Below are 17,990 nucleotides of genomic sequence, written 5' to 3'. Positions count from 1 at the left end.
AGGTTTTTAATTGCGATTTAGCGACCATCTGTAAAACTCTCATACACGTTCCTCAGCTATGCATGGTGAGCAAATTATTTATGTGCATAAAGATTAATGCAAAGTGCTGTTAAAAGTAAGAGAATAAAGGAAATATAAAATATTTAAGGAAAGCTGTGTGTAGGTGCTCAGATGTCCAGTGTGACAATCTTATTTCATGTACTGTGTGAGGTGAAGGACATTTACAAACTTGCGGTGTTGAAGTTAAGCCCCAAGCCAATAAACAAAGAAAAAAAATAGATATATAGATAGCTAGATGGATAGATAAAAAGTAACATTTTAAAAAGACAGCTGGGTTATGGACGTTTTGAATGAAGCAGACCCTAGTTCAGCTTCATAATGTATTTAGGAAGAGGTAATATCTTATGAACTGATGAAGAATATTTATAATAATCCATAATTGCCATTTGTCTTGCAAATGGCAATAGTGTACTGGACCTCAAGCAGGAGGACTGATCTGGGATCTGCTTTTATGTAAGACTGCAGTCACAAAGTTTACAGCACAATTTTATCCTAATGTGCCGAACAGTTAAAAACGAAGGTGACGTTTGTTCATCCATCCACTCATAAAAAGTTTTTTTTTTTTAATAAACTGGTATTCACATGTCACACATGTGCATGCATACAATGAGAATTATTTTTCCAGATGTGCAATGTTGCCATGATCGTGATCCTACATATATTAAGACAATCCCAAAGAAATCTTTAAAGCCCCAGTCTAGATATTTGATATTTTTCACAGAAAAATCTAATAAAAAAATACTGGACATTGAAGTCAAGTCAATGCTGATATCATTTGAAACCAAACAAATCAATGATGGTGTCACCTCTTTGCTACCAGTTTGCTACAAGAAATGCTCGAAAAGACACAAAATCCCAAATCATCCTGACTGAGGCTTTAAACTACCATACTGCAGTCGCTAGGGTCAAATCCTCACTGTATGAATTGTTGTCTGAGGATAATGAGAGTGCCTCCCCCCGTAAAGCACATGGCAGGAAGCCATGTGTCTGCATGATGGTCAATACCTGGACAAAGCTAGGTAACTGGCACCTGTGCTTTGGCTGGTGCCAATTTAAGACTACATTCTTCAGGAAGATTTACATTTTCCTGATACTATTATCCAAAGCAACTTACAATCATGGCTGAATACAACTTGAGCAATTGAGAATTAAGGGCCTTGCTCAGGGGCCCAACAGTGATAACCTGTTGGTGGGGCTTGAACTGGCAACCTTCTGATTACTAGTCAAGTACCACTGAGCTACCACTGCCTCAGGCATTGTATTGGAGTCTGCTGCACATATGCAAACACATTTCAGCTACAACTGGTGGATCAGGAGAGAATCTTCAGTCTCAGGAACATCTCATCTGGAGGTTACACAAAGCTCAGCAAACAAGGATCTGGCTCTAGTTTAGTCACTTGAAAGTGGAACATGCACAAAATCTTGGTGTTGAGCCTTGTCATTGCCTGAGTACCACTTTCTTCTTGTTTTGATTGAGCTGCCATTAGTGATCTGTGATTGGCTGGAATGTAGAGGCAGGAGGAAGGTCCTCTAGCTGGTACAGACAAAAGACTGAAAGGTGAATGGAGAAAAGGGTACACATGTAGGGATTACAGGAGGAGGTGAGTGGAAGACATGAGCTTCAGTGTGGAAATACACAGCTGTGTAAAGGGAGACACGTAAAGGGATTTGCTATCCTCCACCAGATCTGTAGGAGAGAAAGGTCAGAGTCAAAATCAAACAGGAAGGCATATCAGAACATTTGGAAACAAATGGGTGTAAAGACAGAAAAAATATGGTATTTATGACAAGCATTGTATGGTCTCAAGATCTCAATTCCATTATTATATTGCTTTAATGTGCAGACTTTGCTATGCTTGAAATTATTCAGCAAATCAGCCGTATAAAATAGAAAATTAATTCAGGGCAGCTGTTTTGCTTTGCTAACAAACTACATTAATATCAGGTAGGCCATTCAGTAAATAAAGTGTCAAAAATAGTACCAAATCAGTTTGTTAAACTGAAATAGTACAGATCCTGGTTCAGATTTCTGTCCAAACCAGCATAAAAGATAGAAGTACATGGTTTTTAATGATCCAGTGGTGTGGGAGAAGCTATTGCAGTAAGCAGGCATATGGAACGGATGTCTTCGGATGCTTAAATTAAGTCTCAGGTGTGATCAGATGGACCAGAGTAAAAAGATGTCTGCTTGAATCATACCTTCCTCTCCGGATATTCCTTCATCAGCAGATGAACAAGAATTAAAAGCAAAAGAATGAAACATCAGAGAAATACCTCAAAGTTTGCTCAAATATTCCAAAAAGTACATATCTACAACTAGCCTCTGAGGCTGTCTTACCTTAAAAGCCCCGTCACCAGTATACACTGCCTGGCCAAAAAAAAAGGTCACACACTCTGATATTTAGTTGGACCGCCTTTAGCTTTGATTACGGCACGCATTTGCTGCGGCATCGTTTCCACAAGCTTCTGCAATGTCACAACATTTATTTCGGCCCAGAGTTGCATTACTTTTTCCCCAAGATCTTGTATTGATGAAGGGAGATTTGGACGACTGCACAAAGTCTTCTCCAGCACATCCCAAAGATTTTCAATGGGGTTTCATTTCTGGACTCTGTGGTGACTCTGAACCACTCTTTCACAATTTGAGCCAGATGAATCCTGGCATTGTCATCTTGGAATATTCCCATGCGATCAGTGAAGAAAAAATCCATTGATGGAATAATCTGGTCATTCAGTATATTTAGGTAGTCAGCTGACTTCATTCTTTGGGCACAAAGCATTGTTGAACCTAGACCTGACCAAATGCAGCAACCCCAGATCATAGCACTGCCCCCACAGGCTTGTACAGTAGGCACTAGTCATGATCATTTCAGCCACCTCTCTTCTTACCCTGATGCGCCCCTCACTCTGGAACAGGGTAAATCTGGACTCATCAGACCACATGACCTTCTTCCATTGCTCCAGAGTCTGATCTTTATGCTCCCTAGCAAATTGAAGCCGTTTTTGCCAGGTAGCCTCACTGACAAGTGGTTTTCTTAAGGCTACACAGCTGTTTAGTCCCAATCCCTTGAGTTCCCTTCGCATTGTGCATGTGGAAATGCTCTTACTTTCACTATTAAACATATCCCTGAGTTCTATTGTTGTTTTTCTACGATTTTATTTCACCACACATACAGTGATCACAATGAGTGTGATCGCCGATCACAATCATTCAAGATTTTTTTTCCGACCACATTCCTTCCTCGAAGATGATGTTTCCCCACTGTCCTTCCACTTTTTAATAATGCGTTGGACAGTTCTTAACCTGATTTTAGTAGTTTCAGCAATCTCCTTAGATGTTTTCTCTGCTTGATGCATGCCATAATTTGACCCTTCTAAAACAGATTAACATCTTTTCAATAACCACAGGATGTGTCTTTGGACATGGTTGTTTAACAAATGAGAAGCTACTCACTGCATCAGTTAGGGTTAAATAACTTGTTGCCATTTGAAACATAATCACCCATGCGGTAATTATCCAGTGGGAGGCTCTTACCTATTTGCATGGTTAAATCCAGGTGGTGACCTTTTCTTGGCCAGGCAGTGTATTATTCTAGGTCCATGAGGTGCTTTTCTGTCAAATTAACTTGAGAATCAGCAGTAACCATACAAAAAGGACACTGTCTAGATATACTGAAAATAACCTTTGGTTTGTTTTCACCAAAGCAATAATAGCTGACATGATGGTTTGAAAAATTTTAAAAGGCTTTACAAAGTTCTTTGATAAAACTCACATTATGAGTAGAGACTATAGCAAAAAACATGGTACAGGTGACAGGTTTGGCAGAGTCATGTCTACTCTACCAGTCAAATCTTTAGTACATGTACTGGAAAATGTGTAAACATATATACCATCCCTCAAAAAAATATGCATTTTAGACCCTTTGGTGAGTTTAGAAATTTATTTTTTTTTAATTTAGAAAAATGTCATTTTAATTTAGAAAATGAACTATTTCACTACAATTCACTTATCTTCTTCTGAATAACATTGACATTAAGTGATTAACAAGAATTTAAAAGGTTTCCGACATACATCCTCAGACTGTTGACTGGTAGTGTATCCCTGCTTGTACACCCTTGATTAAGAGGCATGACAAAACTTTATTTGCATCTCATGAGTGCATTAGAACACTGTCAAAGGTGTCTCAAAATCTGTCTCAGTACCTTTTATAAATTTGGTATGTATATAAAACATTTAATGCTATGCTTACTGAATCATCAGTATTGTTAGCATGTCAAATCAAGAGACAAAGAATGCGAATAAAATAATGTCTTCTAACTATGGAGCTTTTTTAGTAACAGTTTCACCGAAAATGATTTTGTTGAAGGACCTTTGACCAATGACCAATGACACTTTAACAAGCATGCAGTAATACATCACCCCTTCCCCTCACATTGTAAAATGTCGACTCACATCCTCTCTTTATTTGGGTCATGATTCTGGGTCCGTCACTGTGGCAGCAGTGAGGACTAATTGCGTTCCCTGACTCCTTGCGGTGTTTCTTACACAGTTCAGCACCCCAGAATTCAGAGTGCTCACTGAATGGCTGTAGTTGGCCAGAAACATCCAGAAATCAAAGTCACTCACAAAAACACAACCCTTAATCCTAACCTTAACCGTTTAATCCTAATAGCTAAATGTAACTCCTAACAACATATCTCTTACCCTCAACTCCCACCCAATTCTGAGACTAAAGGCCATTGATGCCATGTTGCATAATTCAACATTAATAGCTTTTGTGACTTCCTTTGCTTTCCTTCAGCAGTTGTAAGTGTATGTACCATAGGAAAAGCTGTCAAAACATGTGGGGTTTACTTTGCCAGGCAGGGAACACATGGAGGCGTGCAGAGAAACAGATCAGCAGTGGAATTACCAAGAAACAAGCCCAATCTAAATCTTTCTCCATTCCCTCCTCTCTATCCCTTAACGGAAGTTTACTCAGTGGATGAAAGCAAACTAGGCATCAAATTTCTTTCCGCTTTGTTATTCCATGTTCTATGTTGATTGGCTTGATATTTCGTTTGTCAAATTGTTACCTGCTATTGAACAAGAAATGAGGTGTGGGGGAAGGGAGAACAATGTTGAGAAATATAGACCAGGCCCAAAGTTAATGACATAAAGAAAAAACTCCAAAATGGACACTGCCATCTACATTCAGGAGGGGATATTCATCTCGAGCCTACAAACATATTCAGAGAGCAGCATGAAGGTAACAGGGGTTTGGCATGAAGTGTCACAGTAGGTTGGGATGTAAATAGTCCCACTGCAGTATGAAGTTCACAGCCACTCCAGAGAGCAAGCTGGGAAGGATGGGTGGATATAAGATCCAGAAGCACCTTTTTATTTGCTTTACATTTATCTTATGCTTTCACTGAAGGCAAGTTACAATTATGACTGAACACAACTCAGCCAACTGATCAGTGGTGGGGCTTGAACTGACAAACTTCTGACTATAAGTCGAGTACGTTAACCACTGAGCCACAAATGATATCAATATATTTTATATCTCAATTTCTCTGGCTGTGAAACATGGTAATTCCGTTCTCCCCCTATACCCGCAGTGCTACTTCAGCTCAACATTCTTGCAAAGCCATGTGAGCAGGTTATGACAGTGGGTTATGCAGTCAGGTCGACCTCTATAATTTAGCGTTTTGGAAAACTAAAATCTTGGAACAAGAGCCGGAATGTGTCCTGGATATGGATGCTACTTTCCATGAAAAACGATATGACTTATGGAAAGTAATATGCCATAGTCATAACATTTTTAAGTATTTTCTCTATCTGGACAAGAGGAGGATAGTTGAAGAGAATAACTCTGGAGCAGTGAATGAAAGTACTGGCTAGATCCACAGGGCGCAGGCAGACCATATTGCATCAGGGCATTTGCAGCAGTGACTCTGAAGCAAGCAAATCTTTCTTTCCTTTCAGTGACCACTGTGGCAACATATTAGAAAGTCGATGGCTTAGATAGCAGCTGTACAGGGACATGTGTGGGTAACCATCATGAGTTTGCCATGTGCTGAATGTTGCTGCTTGGTGTGTACAGATGCACTCAGTGTGTTATAGACAGGGGTGTGATCATGCCTTGGTGTCTATACCATTTTTGAGGTGCGAAGATATAAGCATACAGCAGCAAAGAGGCATGCCAGAAACCTTACTTAAATCCCCAGCCTGTGCCCCCCAGGACTATAGCTGCCAGGAGAATAGCCCCCGCAATGGAGCCTATGATTATATTGGTACCACTGGGACCTGTGAAGGGGGAGGGGTGGGATGGGGGGTAAAACAGAACAGCACCACCAAACACACGTAAGAAGAACACAGTGTCAACCACTGCACACCCTCCACCACTGCAGAGACGCAAAGGTGGGAGAGGGGTAACTAACGTAAGAGTCTGAGAGAGACAGTGGTGGAAGGGAGGGAGGGCTGGGAGAGACGACGGGTAAGAGAGGAAGTTCCATCACGTTTTTGGTTTTCTCTCTTTGTGTGCAGAGCCAGGGTTATGGGTAGAGCTCAGGGACTTTAAGAGCCAGACTGAGCACAGTCACACTGCAAGAAGACGCTTAGAGAAGAGGAGCCGCAAACACACACACACACACACACACACATATGCACACATATATATACACACACACATGCATACACACACTCAGACGGTATTTTCACATGTTGTATGTGTAGGTTTGTTTGCATATGTGTGTGTATATAAAAGGGCAGGAGATGCAAACCTTTCTTGTCTTGACCTGGAGGAGGTGTGGGGTCAGGGATGGGGTCAAACACACTACAGTCCTTCCCTGTGTAATCTTGCTCACAAATGCACTTTACTTCATTACTGCATGTCTGCACACCCACACACACACACACACACACACACACACACGCATATGCACACACATGCATACGCACAAACATAGGCAGAAGCAATTTCTTAAATGCCACATTACCTTCTGTACTATTCACAATTTAAACAACACCCATTGCCATACTTCACACACATACACACTACATAGACTACACTGCATGCACAATATAATCATCATCACCATCATCATAAACAATAAGATTTTGCTGTAAAAAATATTCTTGTGCATGCGTGAGTGCATGGTTCTCACGCCATGATTGGAGCAGGTCAGCCCTGAACTGGATCCAGTACACGTGCTGATGTTGAAGGAGCTGAGAGGGAGGCAGCGATGCTCTAAACACATCATGTTAGGACCACACGCGGTTCCATCCTCCACATAACCCAAATCTGAGCCATCCTCTAGGACAGCATGCCCACCGCTACACACACACACACACACACAATAGCATCTACTATTTTTAATATATGCTTGACTTTAGAAGCCGTATACATCTGATATATACTGTATGTTCCCTATTTAACACACACTAACAGGAAATCATAACATTACCCAACCCAATCACTGACCGGCAGTCCAGATACTTGTTCTGGTGGTAGAGGGTCAAACTTGTCACTTCCCCTTGCAAATCCCCAAATTTTGGCTTCGCTGTCATGTTAGAACAGAAGAGGAACCCGCACAAGACGTCCCTGTGGCAGAAACAGATACACATGCAGACAACACAGCAAAAGAAATAAACACAAGCCCTGAGTTTTGATGTGAACAGACAATCTGTCATTATATCCCTCTTCTGTGGTATTATGTGTATAAGTACTATAAACTTTCATTCAAATGCAAAAAGACATATGTGTTGTCCACTATATGGTGTGCACTCTGGCAATATAAATTTAAGTAAAGATACATACAAATATAAATACAAAGGGAAGAAAGTGTGTGTGTGTGTGTGTGTAAGCACGTACGGTTTATTGCACTGTAACCAGCCCTGTCCCCCAGGAGAATGTCCACAGTTTCCTTTCTCTGTTCCTTCAGCATTTAACTTCTCATAGCAGAATCTGTCTGCTGCACCTGTGGGGACATATTTTCACATACTCACTATACTCCCCAGTTCTCATATTTCCACTACTACCCACACTTTCATATCTCTCACTCCTTGTACTCACTATAGCCCCACAGTCCTTTGCACTGATTGTCAAGGGTTCGACAACGACCATTATAACAGCGACCCTGAGAGAACAGAGACAAAGAGAGTAGTGGATGCAGAAATATCTGGTTAAAATATTTTAAATATATTTTTTCCATCTATAGTACTATTGTGTGACAGTTGCAGCTACAGTATGTTACAGTGGTCTGTGTATGTGTGCTCTGTATTACACTGTTATTGTCAGAAACATTAGGAAGAGCCAGTTTTAAATGAGAACTTATACTCTATGGGTGACACTGAATAGCAGTGATCATAAATAAATGAATCATAATAAAGATGTAGAGATGTATTAAGTATGTAGCTCATGATAGTCCATGAGTTACACCACTGACTTTGGTATAGGTGGTCATGGGTGTCCTGAACAGGGCATCTCTAGTGCGGTCCCTTAGGAAAGGTTCCTTAACGCTGCCCACCTACCTCACTAACAATATAAGAGTTCAAATCAAGAGAGTCACACTGGCATGGATATCACCCAGGTCAACAAGGTTTGTGCCAGATGTTGGAGGACCAGGGCACTTTGATGAAAAGTGGGCTACTGGAAAAACTACAGAAAATTCATGGATGAGAGTGGAGAAGAGAGGATTGTTGAAATATTACCACAAGTAACCCCAGTGTGAGGGGGGACATGCAAAGGATGTGGGAACTATGGATGCTTCAAAACCAAATATTTATACTAACACTGAAACAACTAGTAGCTCAGTGTTCCAACATCTGCAAGAGGCAGCTGCTCCCACAACTAGAGATCAACGAGATACAACACATATGCTACGGCAAGGGGGATCCGGGACAACAGGCCAGAGGGGAGAGGAGATATCATCATCACCCCCACACTCTCAGCCTGGGAACCAAGACCCAATGAAACCATATGCCAAGCTCCTGACCAGAGCTACTGACCTGAGATTGAAAACAGACTGCCAAGACATGAAACCTGAAAGGCTGCTGGGTGATGTGAATGCAGCACTACAACCCTACAACCACACTCTCCTCCATGCAGAAGGGGCTTGGAGGGGATAAAAGCCACATGAAGAGAAGTCAGACAGCAGAAAGGCAAAAGGCACCTGAAGGTACCTGAGAAGTACAATAAGCTGTCCATACCTGACGTCTTGGAGACAAGGGTGCCAAGGGTGGACTGAATGACAGCACAGGAACAAGCTCTGAATACAAGATCAATAGAGGCTGGCATCTACCACACCAGGCAGGACCCCAGATACAGGCTGTGCAAAAACACCGCTGAGACAATCCAGCACATAACAGCAGGATGCAAGATGCTAGCAGGCAGAGCGCACATGGAACACCATGATCAAGTAGCTGGCATAGTGTACACATCTATGCTGAGTACAGGCTGGAAATTCCAAGGCCTAAGTTGCATATACCCCCAGAGGTGGTAAAAAATGACTGAGCTAAGATCCTGTGGAACTTCTAGATACAGACAGACAAGATGGTAATGAATAACCAGTGATGGCTAAACAGCAGAAGAGGCCATAGTGATAGATGTGGGAATGCCAAGCAATAGCAACATCAGGAAAAAGGAACACCAGAAGCTGGAGAAATATCAAGGACTGAAAGAAGAGCAAGAAAAGATGTGGAGGGTGAAGGAAACTGTGATTCCTGTGGTTATCAGAGCACTAGGGCCTGTAACCCCCAAACTTGGAGAATGACTTCAGCAAATCTCAGGAACAACATTCAAGATCTCAGTCCATCATGAGTAAAAAGTGAAAGCTCTGAAAAAAATTACCTGATTGTTGTCACACATGTATCCATCTAGCTTGTGAACATTGTGTGGACACTGTAAGACAACAATGAAAAATTAAACAGTTAAAGTCAAATAGAAAAAAAGAGCAAATATGTAACTTTCTCATATATTCATCTATTGTGTGTCAGAAATCTATCAGTCCATGTATAAATTACCATCTTTATAGTCCAAAAATGTACTTACCTTAATTATTATTAAGGTAATAATAAGCATAGTATGCACACACATACTAAACGTGTGTTAAAATAAGCCTTCATTATGTTTCAGCTTTTATCTTGCAGTTCATCTGCAATATGTTTAATTTTCTGAAGATACTATTATGATGTTTGTGAACCTAAGATTGGATTTTGTGACTCCTTCACGCATTTATTTGGTCTAATCCGTTACTTGGTTAATGTAGTCATCTAACTCAGTATATAGTTAGTTCTTGTAGTTCTGTAGCTCAGTATATAGCATCCAGACATAATTTACATGTCTATACCAGAACATTCAGCCCCAACTTTCCCCCATATCAAAACATCAAGCACTAATCTACCATAGAGATCCACTCCACAGGCTGTATCACTGTTTTCATGAGCATGAAATTTCAGGAACCAAAGAAAGAAAAACACAATATGGTGAAACCATTCTGAAGACAGCATATACTGAATGTACCTGACTTGAGTCTCCAGTGCAGGTTTCTGGGATGTCACAGTCATTTACAATGTCTCTACACATCACTCCTCTCTGTTCATACTGCAACACAAAATGAACAGTGCCACCAACTGCTGTTACTGCAACAGTTTGATAGGGATATACATACAAAGTAAGTTATTTATGCTGAGATTGTTCAAAGTATTTTATAAATGAGAAAATACAAATGATAATAAAATTAAGTTCAAAGGCTGTAAACAGAGTAGAAATTAAAATCTTGGCTAAACATGACTAAAGCAATACATATAATGAGAATAAAAAAATTAAATACAACAAATTCAAAATTGAATTAGGACAATAAATTGCTGTAACAAGATAAAAGTGTGGTAGATCTAAAAACAAAAAAACAAAACAAAACAAAATCAAAACAGTGTTCTAGGTTCATATGTGTTCTGTAAATGAAGCGTCTGTCCAGTATTCTGATTTGAATTGTGAATTGGGACTCTGAGAGGCAGTGTTAGTTTTAGCATTTGCATTAGCACTGGCATAACAGGTGATGCTAGTGGGTGTGACAGACAAGAGTACACAGCTGTACTAACAACAGTGGCTCCATCCATGTGTTCCTCTGGCTTGCCTCTGTATGTCTCTCTGTGTCCCTTTAAAGCCCCGGCCCAAGGACTACTGACGCTCCCCGCACAGCATGGGGATAGCCAAATTCCAATATCAAGCTCTGGAACCTCATTTCCAACACATTTACAACATTTTTGTCGAAGTCTGTAACAAATATAATGTGTTCTGAAACCTGAAGAGGCATTTAAATCTGCTTCTTTTTTACTCAACAGGAACCTTTCTGCATTTCTCTAGGTAGCACGACCTCTATGTGGTGTCTCTCTAGGTGTCACTATGTCTATGTGGTGTATCCACAACTGCCAGGAACATCTGTATTGGTTTTCCATATACTTTAGTTTACCATAAACTGTATGATAAAACAAGCGTTTTTTTTCTTATTGTAGTACTGGTTAGTGTTGGAATAAGAGTTGATAGACTGGCAGAGCATGCAATGATGCTGTACAGTGTTAATGTGTAATGTAATGACAGTGCCTACATGTAGGCATATCTCATAAGCTTTTTCCTAGAAAGATTTTTGAAAATGCCTAAAAAATCTGCTGTCCCGCGCCTTCTGGTGCCTTCTCCCCGGGATCCTGGACCATCCCACCCCATCCTCCTGCGTCTCCATCGTTTTTGCCTTCTCCGTTGCCTGGTTTGGTTTTTGCTCCTGTTGTGTTGTCTGTCCCTGTGTCCGTTTCTGTGCCCATTCTGGTTCCTGTGTCTCCCCTTGTTTCTGTCCCGGTGAACGTCCGTGTGTCCGTCCTGCTGCCCGTGTCTGTTTTTGTTCCTGTTCCTTTGTCCCTGGCCTGCTCTGTTTTGCGTTTTTGTTTTCTTCGTCCTTTTGTGCCTCCGGTTGTACAGCCTTGTTTTTTGTCGTCTTTTGTTGTGTCTCCTCAGCCTTCCTCCCAGCACTTTTTGTCATCCTCAGTCTGTTTCTGTTGTGGGTTCTGTTCCTGTGTCCACATCTGCTCCTGGTTCTTGTGCTGCTCTCTCTGCTCCTGCTTCCCCTGTTTCTGTGTCTGTACCCTTGTCTGCTTCTGTTGGGTCTTCTGGTCCTGTCCCTGCTCCGCGTCTTGCCCATTCTGTTCCTGTTCGTGGCTGTTCGGGGGCCACTGTCACGATTAGTCCCTCCCAGCTTCCGTGTTCCATGGTTTCCCTGTCTTGTGTGTTTTGGTTTCATTCCTTAGTTTCGTTTTCTCCAACCCCTCCGCCCCGTTTCATTTTCCACGCCCATCATTACTTTCACCTGTTCCTCATTTCTAGTCTTGTTAAGTTCATGTATTTAAACCCTGTCTTGTTCCCTGTGTCTTGGCTGTTCATTGTTTGTTTGAATGGATGTTTGAATGTCTGAAATCCCGTCTCTGTATGCCCGTACATTTGTACTCTGTGTATTCTACTCTGACTGTTTATCCTAGCCTTCGTGTTTCTAAGTCTCCAATTTCTTCCTAGCTCTGTTTACCTTTTTGGTTTTTTGTTTGTTGGATCATGTATCCTCGTACTCTCCGTATTGGATCAATGTCCCTGGACTGCTATAACAGCTCTGAATCTGGATTTGCCCCTAATAAATCTCGCTCTTCTTTGCACATGTGCCCGACTCCTTATTACTCACTGTTACAAGTCCTTATGAACAGAGATATTCCAAATTCAGACATTTCAGACAGAGGTCCATCATCATCATAACATTCATTTCATGTGGTTCTAAATTTCCAAGAGTGTAGATCAGTTCTTTGAGTTTTCAAATTTTATTGCTGCCATAGCAACATCTGGCAATGCAAACAGAAATGTCATTAATGCAGTGTCAATTAGTATGTATTAAAATGCCTTGCATTCTGATGGTCCATCATTCGATGGTTCGATCAGCAGGCCTTCTCTTGGTTTGTCCAGTAAGAGCTGATTGTCTGCTGTATTATGTGTAAGAGATGTTTATATATATATATATATAGTCAGTTTGCCTTGTTTGTCACAAGCAATAATAATTGAATACTGTCACACTGCCACCTGGTGGTGACACTATCACTCACCATCAGGGGTTGCCATCCCCTCAGTTGTAGTTTCACCCTCCATGTGTTTCCCCACCTCCTCCTTGTTTGTCTACATTAGTCTACTTAAACCTGCCATTTGTGGTCCTCTATGTAAAGTGTTGCCACTATGATGTTGAGTGTGATTGTGAGCCCTGTTGTCACCTGTAGATCTGTTTGACTGTGTTTGACCTTTTCATAATTTGTTTGTCTAGCTGCGTGTGTTCTGACCTCTTCTTGTCTTGTTACTATAACCTCTGGACTTGTTTATGAGTTGTTTATGATTTGCGTGTTTGTGTATTAAAGTCACACAAGGATCCTCACCAGCTCTCTGAGAAGTAATCGTTCCAAATGCATCTTTAGGTATTAAATTATCATTTGCAATTATAATTCCAGTCTTTGTTAACCTATAAATTAACCAATAAAATTATCACATGTGACTGTAAAGGAGACATTCAAAGAAAACTGTAGGACCTCCTATAGTGTAGAGCCAGCACTGGGGTCTTTTGTTCTGTAAGAGTTTCTGTCACAGCAGCGTCTACTGACACCTTGGCTCAAGCTACTTTGACTGATGAAGAAAATCCTTAAGCAAGTCATTTCTCCAGGTAAAACATGTGGCATGTCAACATTCAGATTGCTAGCAGAGGTAAAATTATATACTAGAATGTTCTCTCACAGCTGCTATAAAGAGCAAAACCAGACAGTTGGAGCATATTTTTACCCATGAGGCCACTTGTTTGGTTTGTTAAAGGAGGTATCACAAGTTGCCTTCTGTTAGTGGGTTTAAATTTAAAAATAGGGTAAAAGTATTTGTTGTGTCTCTAGCATGAACAACATCTCTGGTTGAGACTTACTTTGCATTCCCGACAGCAGAGTCCAGTACTGCACATTGCATCGTGGGTAAGAGTGCACTTCTTACAGCAGGATCCTCCACTGCGTGCACACTCCTACACAACAGCACAAAGAAAAAAGAAAAAAAAACTCTATTAATAGCATAAAAACATTCATGTGTGACTATTATTTACACAGGGTTCCTTTTGTTAAAAATGCTAAACTTAATGATAATAAACTTTATTTACATAGTACTTTCTTAAACACAGTTTACAAAGTGCTTTGCAGAGAAGTCAAAATTAAAAGAAAGGAATTGAATAACATGGTGATTTTTCACAAGTAATACGATCTGTGAGCATGTTGAGATGGATAGTAAAATCACTAGTAAGTAATTCTAACCGCATTTCGGTTTGAAAAATAACATCAAACTCGTATTCTTCAACTATTTGGCCTATTGTAAACGTTAGACTTGGCAAATCCAATGAATATCATCTATTCCACAGCAGTTAATTAATGGCCTATTAATTTATTAATAAGGATTACGAATAGCCCAGCTACTTGTTAAATTTGACTTGTTGTTAAATTGTTTAATTTTGTTTATTTGACCTCTGATATCAGTAGGAAACATTTATGACTATTATTGCATGTACATATATTATCTGTATTATTTGTAACTGGACTAGACACTGAATGCTTGTTTTTCAATTTTTCTTATTCTAATTATTTTTCCTCTCTCACTACTTATTCTGCTCCTTATTGTTTATATTGTGGCTATTGTAGTGTCCGTTGTTGGCCAGAGGAGGATGGGCCCCGCTTTGAGCCTTAGTTTCTTCCTCATGCTCTGTTGAGTTCTTCTTGCCTCTTGGCTTGCTCACTGGCGGCTTGCACTTAGATTGTGTTAAAAAGCGCTATATAAATAAATTTGACTTTGACTTTGTATTTATCTATCAGTACTTACTCCTGCCCTGGCAGGGACTAAACTCTAAGCTCTATCCTGGCATAAAGATAAACTTTCCAATGAAACAACAAAGCACTTTTGTTGGTTAAGAGCAGCTAGAACATGCTGTAAATATCAAAGTAAATCACAAACCAAAGATTTACAATAAATATAATTGAAAAATTAATTAACCAAGAATTGTGATAAAAAGTCAATTAATTATGGTATGGTACTTATGGCGCAGGTTTGCACAACTGTAATGCTATCTGTCTGTACCATTAAATGACTAAACAAGTTCCAGCTAGTTCAAAATGCAGCAGCCCGAGTTCTTGCAAAGAACTAGAAAATTTGATCACATCACTCCTATCTCAGCTACTTTACATTGACTCCTAGTAAAATTTCATACTGGTTATAAAATACTTCTAATAACTTACAAAGCACTGAATGGCCTTGCCCCACAGTACCTTAGAGAATGCCTAGTGCATTACGATCCACCACGTCTGCTTCAATCAAAAGGTGCAGGCTCTTTACTAGTACCAAGAATAACATCTAATGCAGGGGCAGAGCTTTTTCCTATAAATTTCCCACACTAAGGAATAACCTTCCTGTAAATGATCAAGACTCAGACACAGACTCAATATTTAAAGCTAGGCTGAAAACCTATCTATACAGTCAGGCATTTTATTCCCATTTTAGGTAAAGGTGTAGATCTGGGGGTCCATGGGCATTGAGAGTTATGGTAAACTGGGATGGTATGATGCTGTCACTTCACCTCTCTTTTGTCACTCAAGTTTGTTGACTGAGAGTGGTGGAGTGCTGATGTTCCAGGGTGCCCTCATGCCTGTGGTTCCTTCTGGCTCTTTCCTTTTAGCTGTGCTGCCATAGCAAGATCTGCTGGAGTCCATCACTGCAGATTATATTTCCCTAATTTACATACCCTTATACCTGGACATGCCTAATAATCTATTCTCTCTTTCTGCTGAGGTACACCTACCCCTGATGTCATGATGTTACTGAGTCTCAACCCGTCTCAGCTGTCATGGTTACTCCCACCACCCCCTAATGTCCCCTGCTGTAGCCCCCCACACCTCCACCCCAACAAATTACTTCTCAGTTATCCTTGATGAACATTCTCATGCGTGTTGGGTCTTGGACACGTGCACACCATCAGGACAAGACTAGGACCTCTAGAAAGTTGGACTAGACATGAATTGCTTATTTTTTCATTTTATTATTATTGATTTATCTTTCTCATAAATTGTTATTATTGTGGTGACCAATGTCAGCCAGAGGAGGGTGCCCCCCCCCCCCCCCCCCCACCCCCTTTGAGTCTTGGTTCCTCTCAAGGCTTCTAGGGGAGTCTTTCTTTGCCACTGTCACCCTTGGATTGCTTACTGGGGCTTGGACTTGGACAATTGCAAAGCTGTTTTGTGACAACATCTGTTGTAAAAAATTGCTATATAAATAAATTTGATTTGATTTGATTTGATTACTCCAGCAGAAGGGAGAGCAGACATTGCTGTCGTACTTACCACCTGAGACCCACAGTCACATTCCTCTCCTGGTTCCACAAAGCCGTTCCCACACTCTGGAGGGTCTAGTAACTGTGCAGAGGGACAAGTTGAGGTGAGATTTAATAGATACCTAGGTCAGTAATCTGAGCAATATTCATCACAAGAAGACATGTTGTGCCATTACTGAGGAGCTGTTATCTAGGGGACAAGAACAGAGGTGTAATCCAGACATAATCCAGATCTTTTATCTCACAATACCAGTGACAGGATCGCAGGGGCCAAATATAACATACAGATGAATCCTTCCTTGGATTTTAACTATCTACCCTGAAATCAGTAAGGTGATTCCTCAAAGGTTTCTGTAATCTACGTGCCATGGCCCTCTTAAACTGTCAGTTTCAATACAGCTAAAAGATAAGTTGCACTTCAACATGTCACATGAGCATATAACACCAAGGCAGTCCAGTTAAAGTGTGCTGAATTTTAAAATAGTTTTCTTTGTGTAAAAGAAACAGGTGAGTTTGCTGAACATTTTAAATCAACGGTGTACAACTTAAACATTTGATCAGAGTTGTTCAATTTAGAAGTTAACATTGTTTGTGATATTTGAGCTAGTATACAAAAATAAAGTTTAAAAACTAATTTATTTTGTGGTAAAGAACTACATCCACCTGTGCATTCAATACAATGTTTTAGGGAAACCAATAATTTAAATTAAAAATGCACAATTAAATAAATTAAAGCACAACTAAACATGTAAATGAGAATTTTAAACGAAATTCTTTAAAAATATATTTTCAAAATATTTGTGTCATGGTTTCACCATGACAGCACCATATAGTATTAATTTTTCTTTTTTCGATTACATGTGTGTCTCCACCCTGTCTTGTTTTTTGTATTTCCTGCAAATAAATATGCAGCATGTAGACTTGTCATAGATTCAAATGCCTTCACCTTTCCGACAGCGCAATCCCAGAAACCCACCTTCTCCGACTGTCCACAGTTGACAACAGAGTGGGCTGAAGTGGTCCAGTCCTCTCAGGACTCAACACACCACTTACGGCAGGGCGGCACTACCCCCACACCACCCCCTGCACTACCCCACACCACCCCCTGCACTACCCCACACCACCCCCTGCACTACCCCAGCATTTTTGTTATCTTATACCGTGCCCACCACATAATTTTTTTAAATATTGTGAAATGTCCATAAAATGATATAAAAAAGGACCCTTTTTACTCAAGCCTAAAACCCTAACAATTTAAGCCTAACCCCAAACTGTTAACCCTTTAACTCCATATACTTTAGCCTTTAACCTTTTAACTCTAACCTTTACCATTAAGGGCACCTTATGTTTTTTTGTTTTTTTTTTAATAAACCAATTTCACAATTTCAGCAGCTGAAACAATTAGGACTGCACAGAAAACCAATGAAAAGATCCACCCGCAGGCTTTAGTGAGTGTCTCTGGTTCACAATCCACTCTTACCTTACTGGGCTTATTGAAAAGACAACTTCCTCCGCCTTGAAGCAGGAAC

At 40.4% G+C, this 17,990-nt stretch overlaps 1 protein-coding gene across 3 annotated transcripts in view; it reads right to left on the bottom strand.

Moving 5' to 3' along the window:
* Positions 1 to 1,239: 1,239 nt before the first annotated feature.
* The window catches only part of LOC113582927 (disintegrin and metalloproteinase domain-containing protein 11-like), a 24,874-nt gene continuing 8,123 nt past the window's right edge, over positions 1,240 to 17,990 (bottom strand). For 2 of the 3 annotated variants that reach the window (XM_035529430.1, XM_035529431.1), the window contains exons 15-27: positions 17,942 to 17,990; positions 16,472 to 16,543; positions 14,026 to 14,118; positions 10,566 to 10,646; positions 9,894 to 9,944; positions 8,118 to 8,181; positions 7,917 to 8,022; positions 7,527 to 7,646; positions 7,210 to 7,378; positions 6,826 to 6,937; positions 6,259 to 6,349; positions 2,260 to 2,277; positions 1,640 to 1,747 (exon numbers count right to left, since the gene is read on the bottom strand). The exon at positions 17,942 to 17,990 is cut by the window's right edge and continues 51 nt beyond it. In XM_035529430.1, the coding sequence (XP_035385323.1) occupies positions 1,732 to 1,747; positions 2,260 to 2,277; positions 6,259 to 6,349; positions 6,826 to 6,937; positions 7,210 to 7,378; positions 7,527 to 7,646; positions 7,917 to 8,022; positions 8,118 to 8,181; positions 9,894 to 9,944; positions 10,566 to 10,646; positions 14,026 to 14,118; positions 16,472 to 16,543; positions 17,942 to 17,990 (1,042 nt within the window). In that variant the 3' untranslated portion in view covers positions 1,640 to 1,731. Of the gene's footprint in view, positions 1,748 to 2,259; positions 2,278 to 6,258; positions 6,350 to 6,825; positions 6,938 to 7,209; positions 7,379 to 7,526; positions 7,647 to 7,916; positions 8,023 to 8,117; positions 8,182 to 9,893; positions 9,945 to 10,565; positions 10,647 to 14,025; positions 14,119 to 16,471; positions 16,544 to 17,941 lie in introns of all 3 variants that reach the window. The other variant, XM_035529432.1, reaches the window with a different exon arrangement.

This window comes from Electrophorus electricus, chromosome 8 (assembly GCF_013358815.1).
Source record: "Electrophorus electricus isolate fEleEle1 chromosome 8, fEleEle1.pri, whole genome shotgun sequence".
NCBI lineage: Eukaryota > Metazoa > Chordata > Actinopteri > Gymnotiformes > Gymnotidae > Electrophorus > Electrophorus electricus.
The sequence above is the reverse complement of the archived record's forward strand: the minus strand, read 5'-3'. Positions and strand labels throughout refer to the sequence as shown.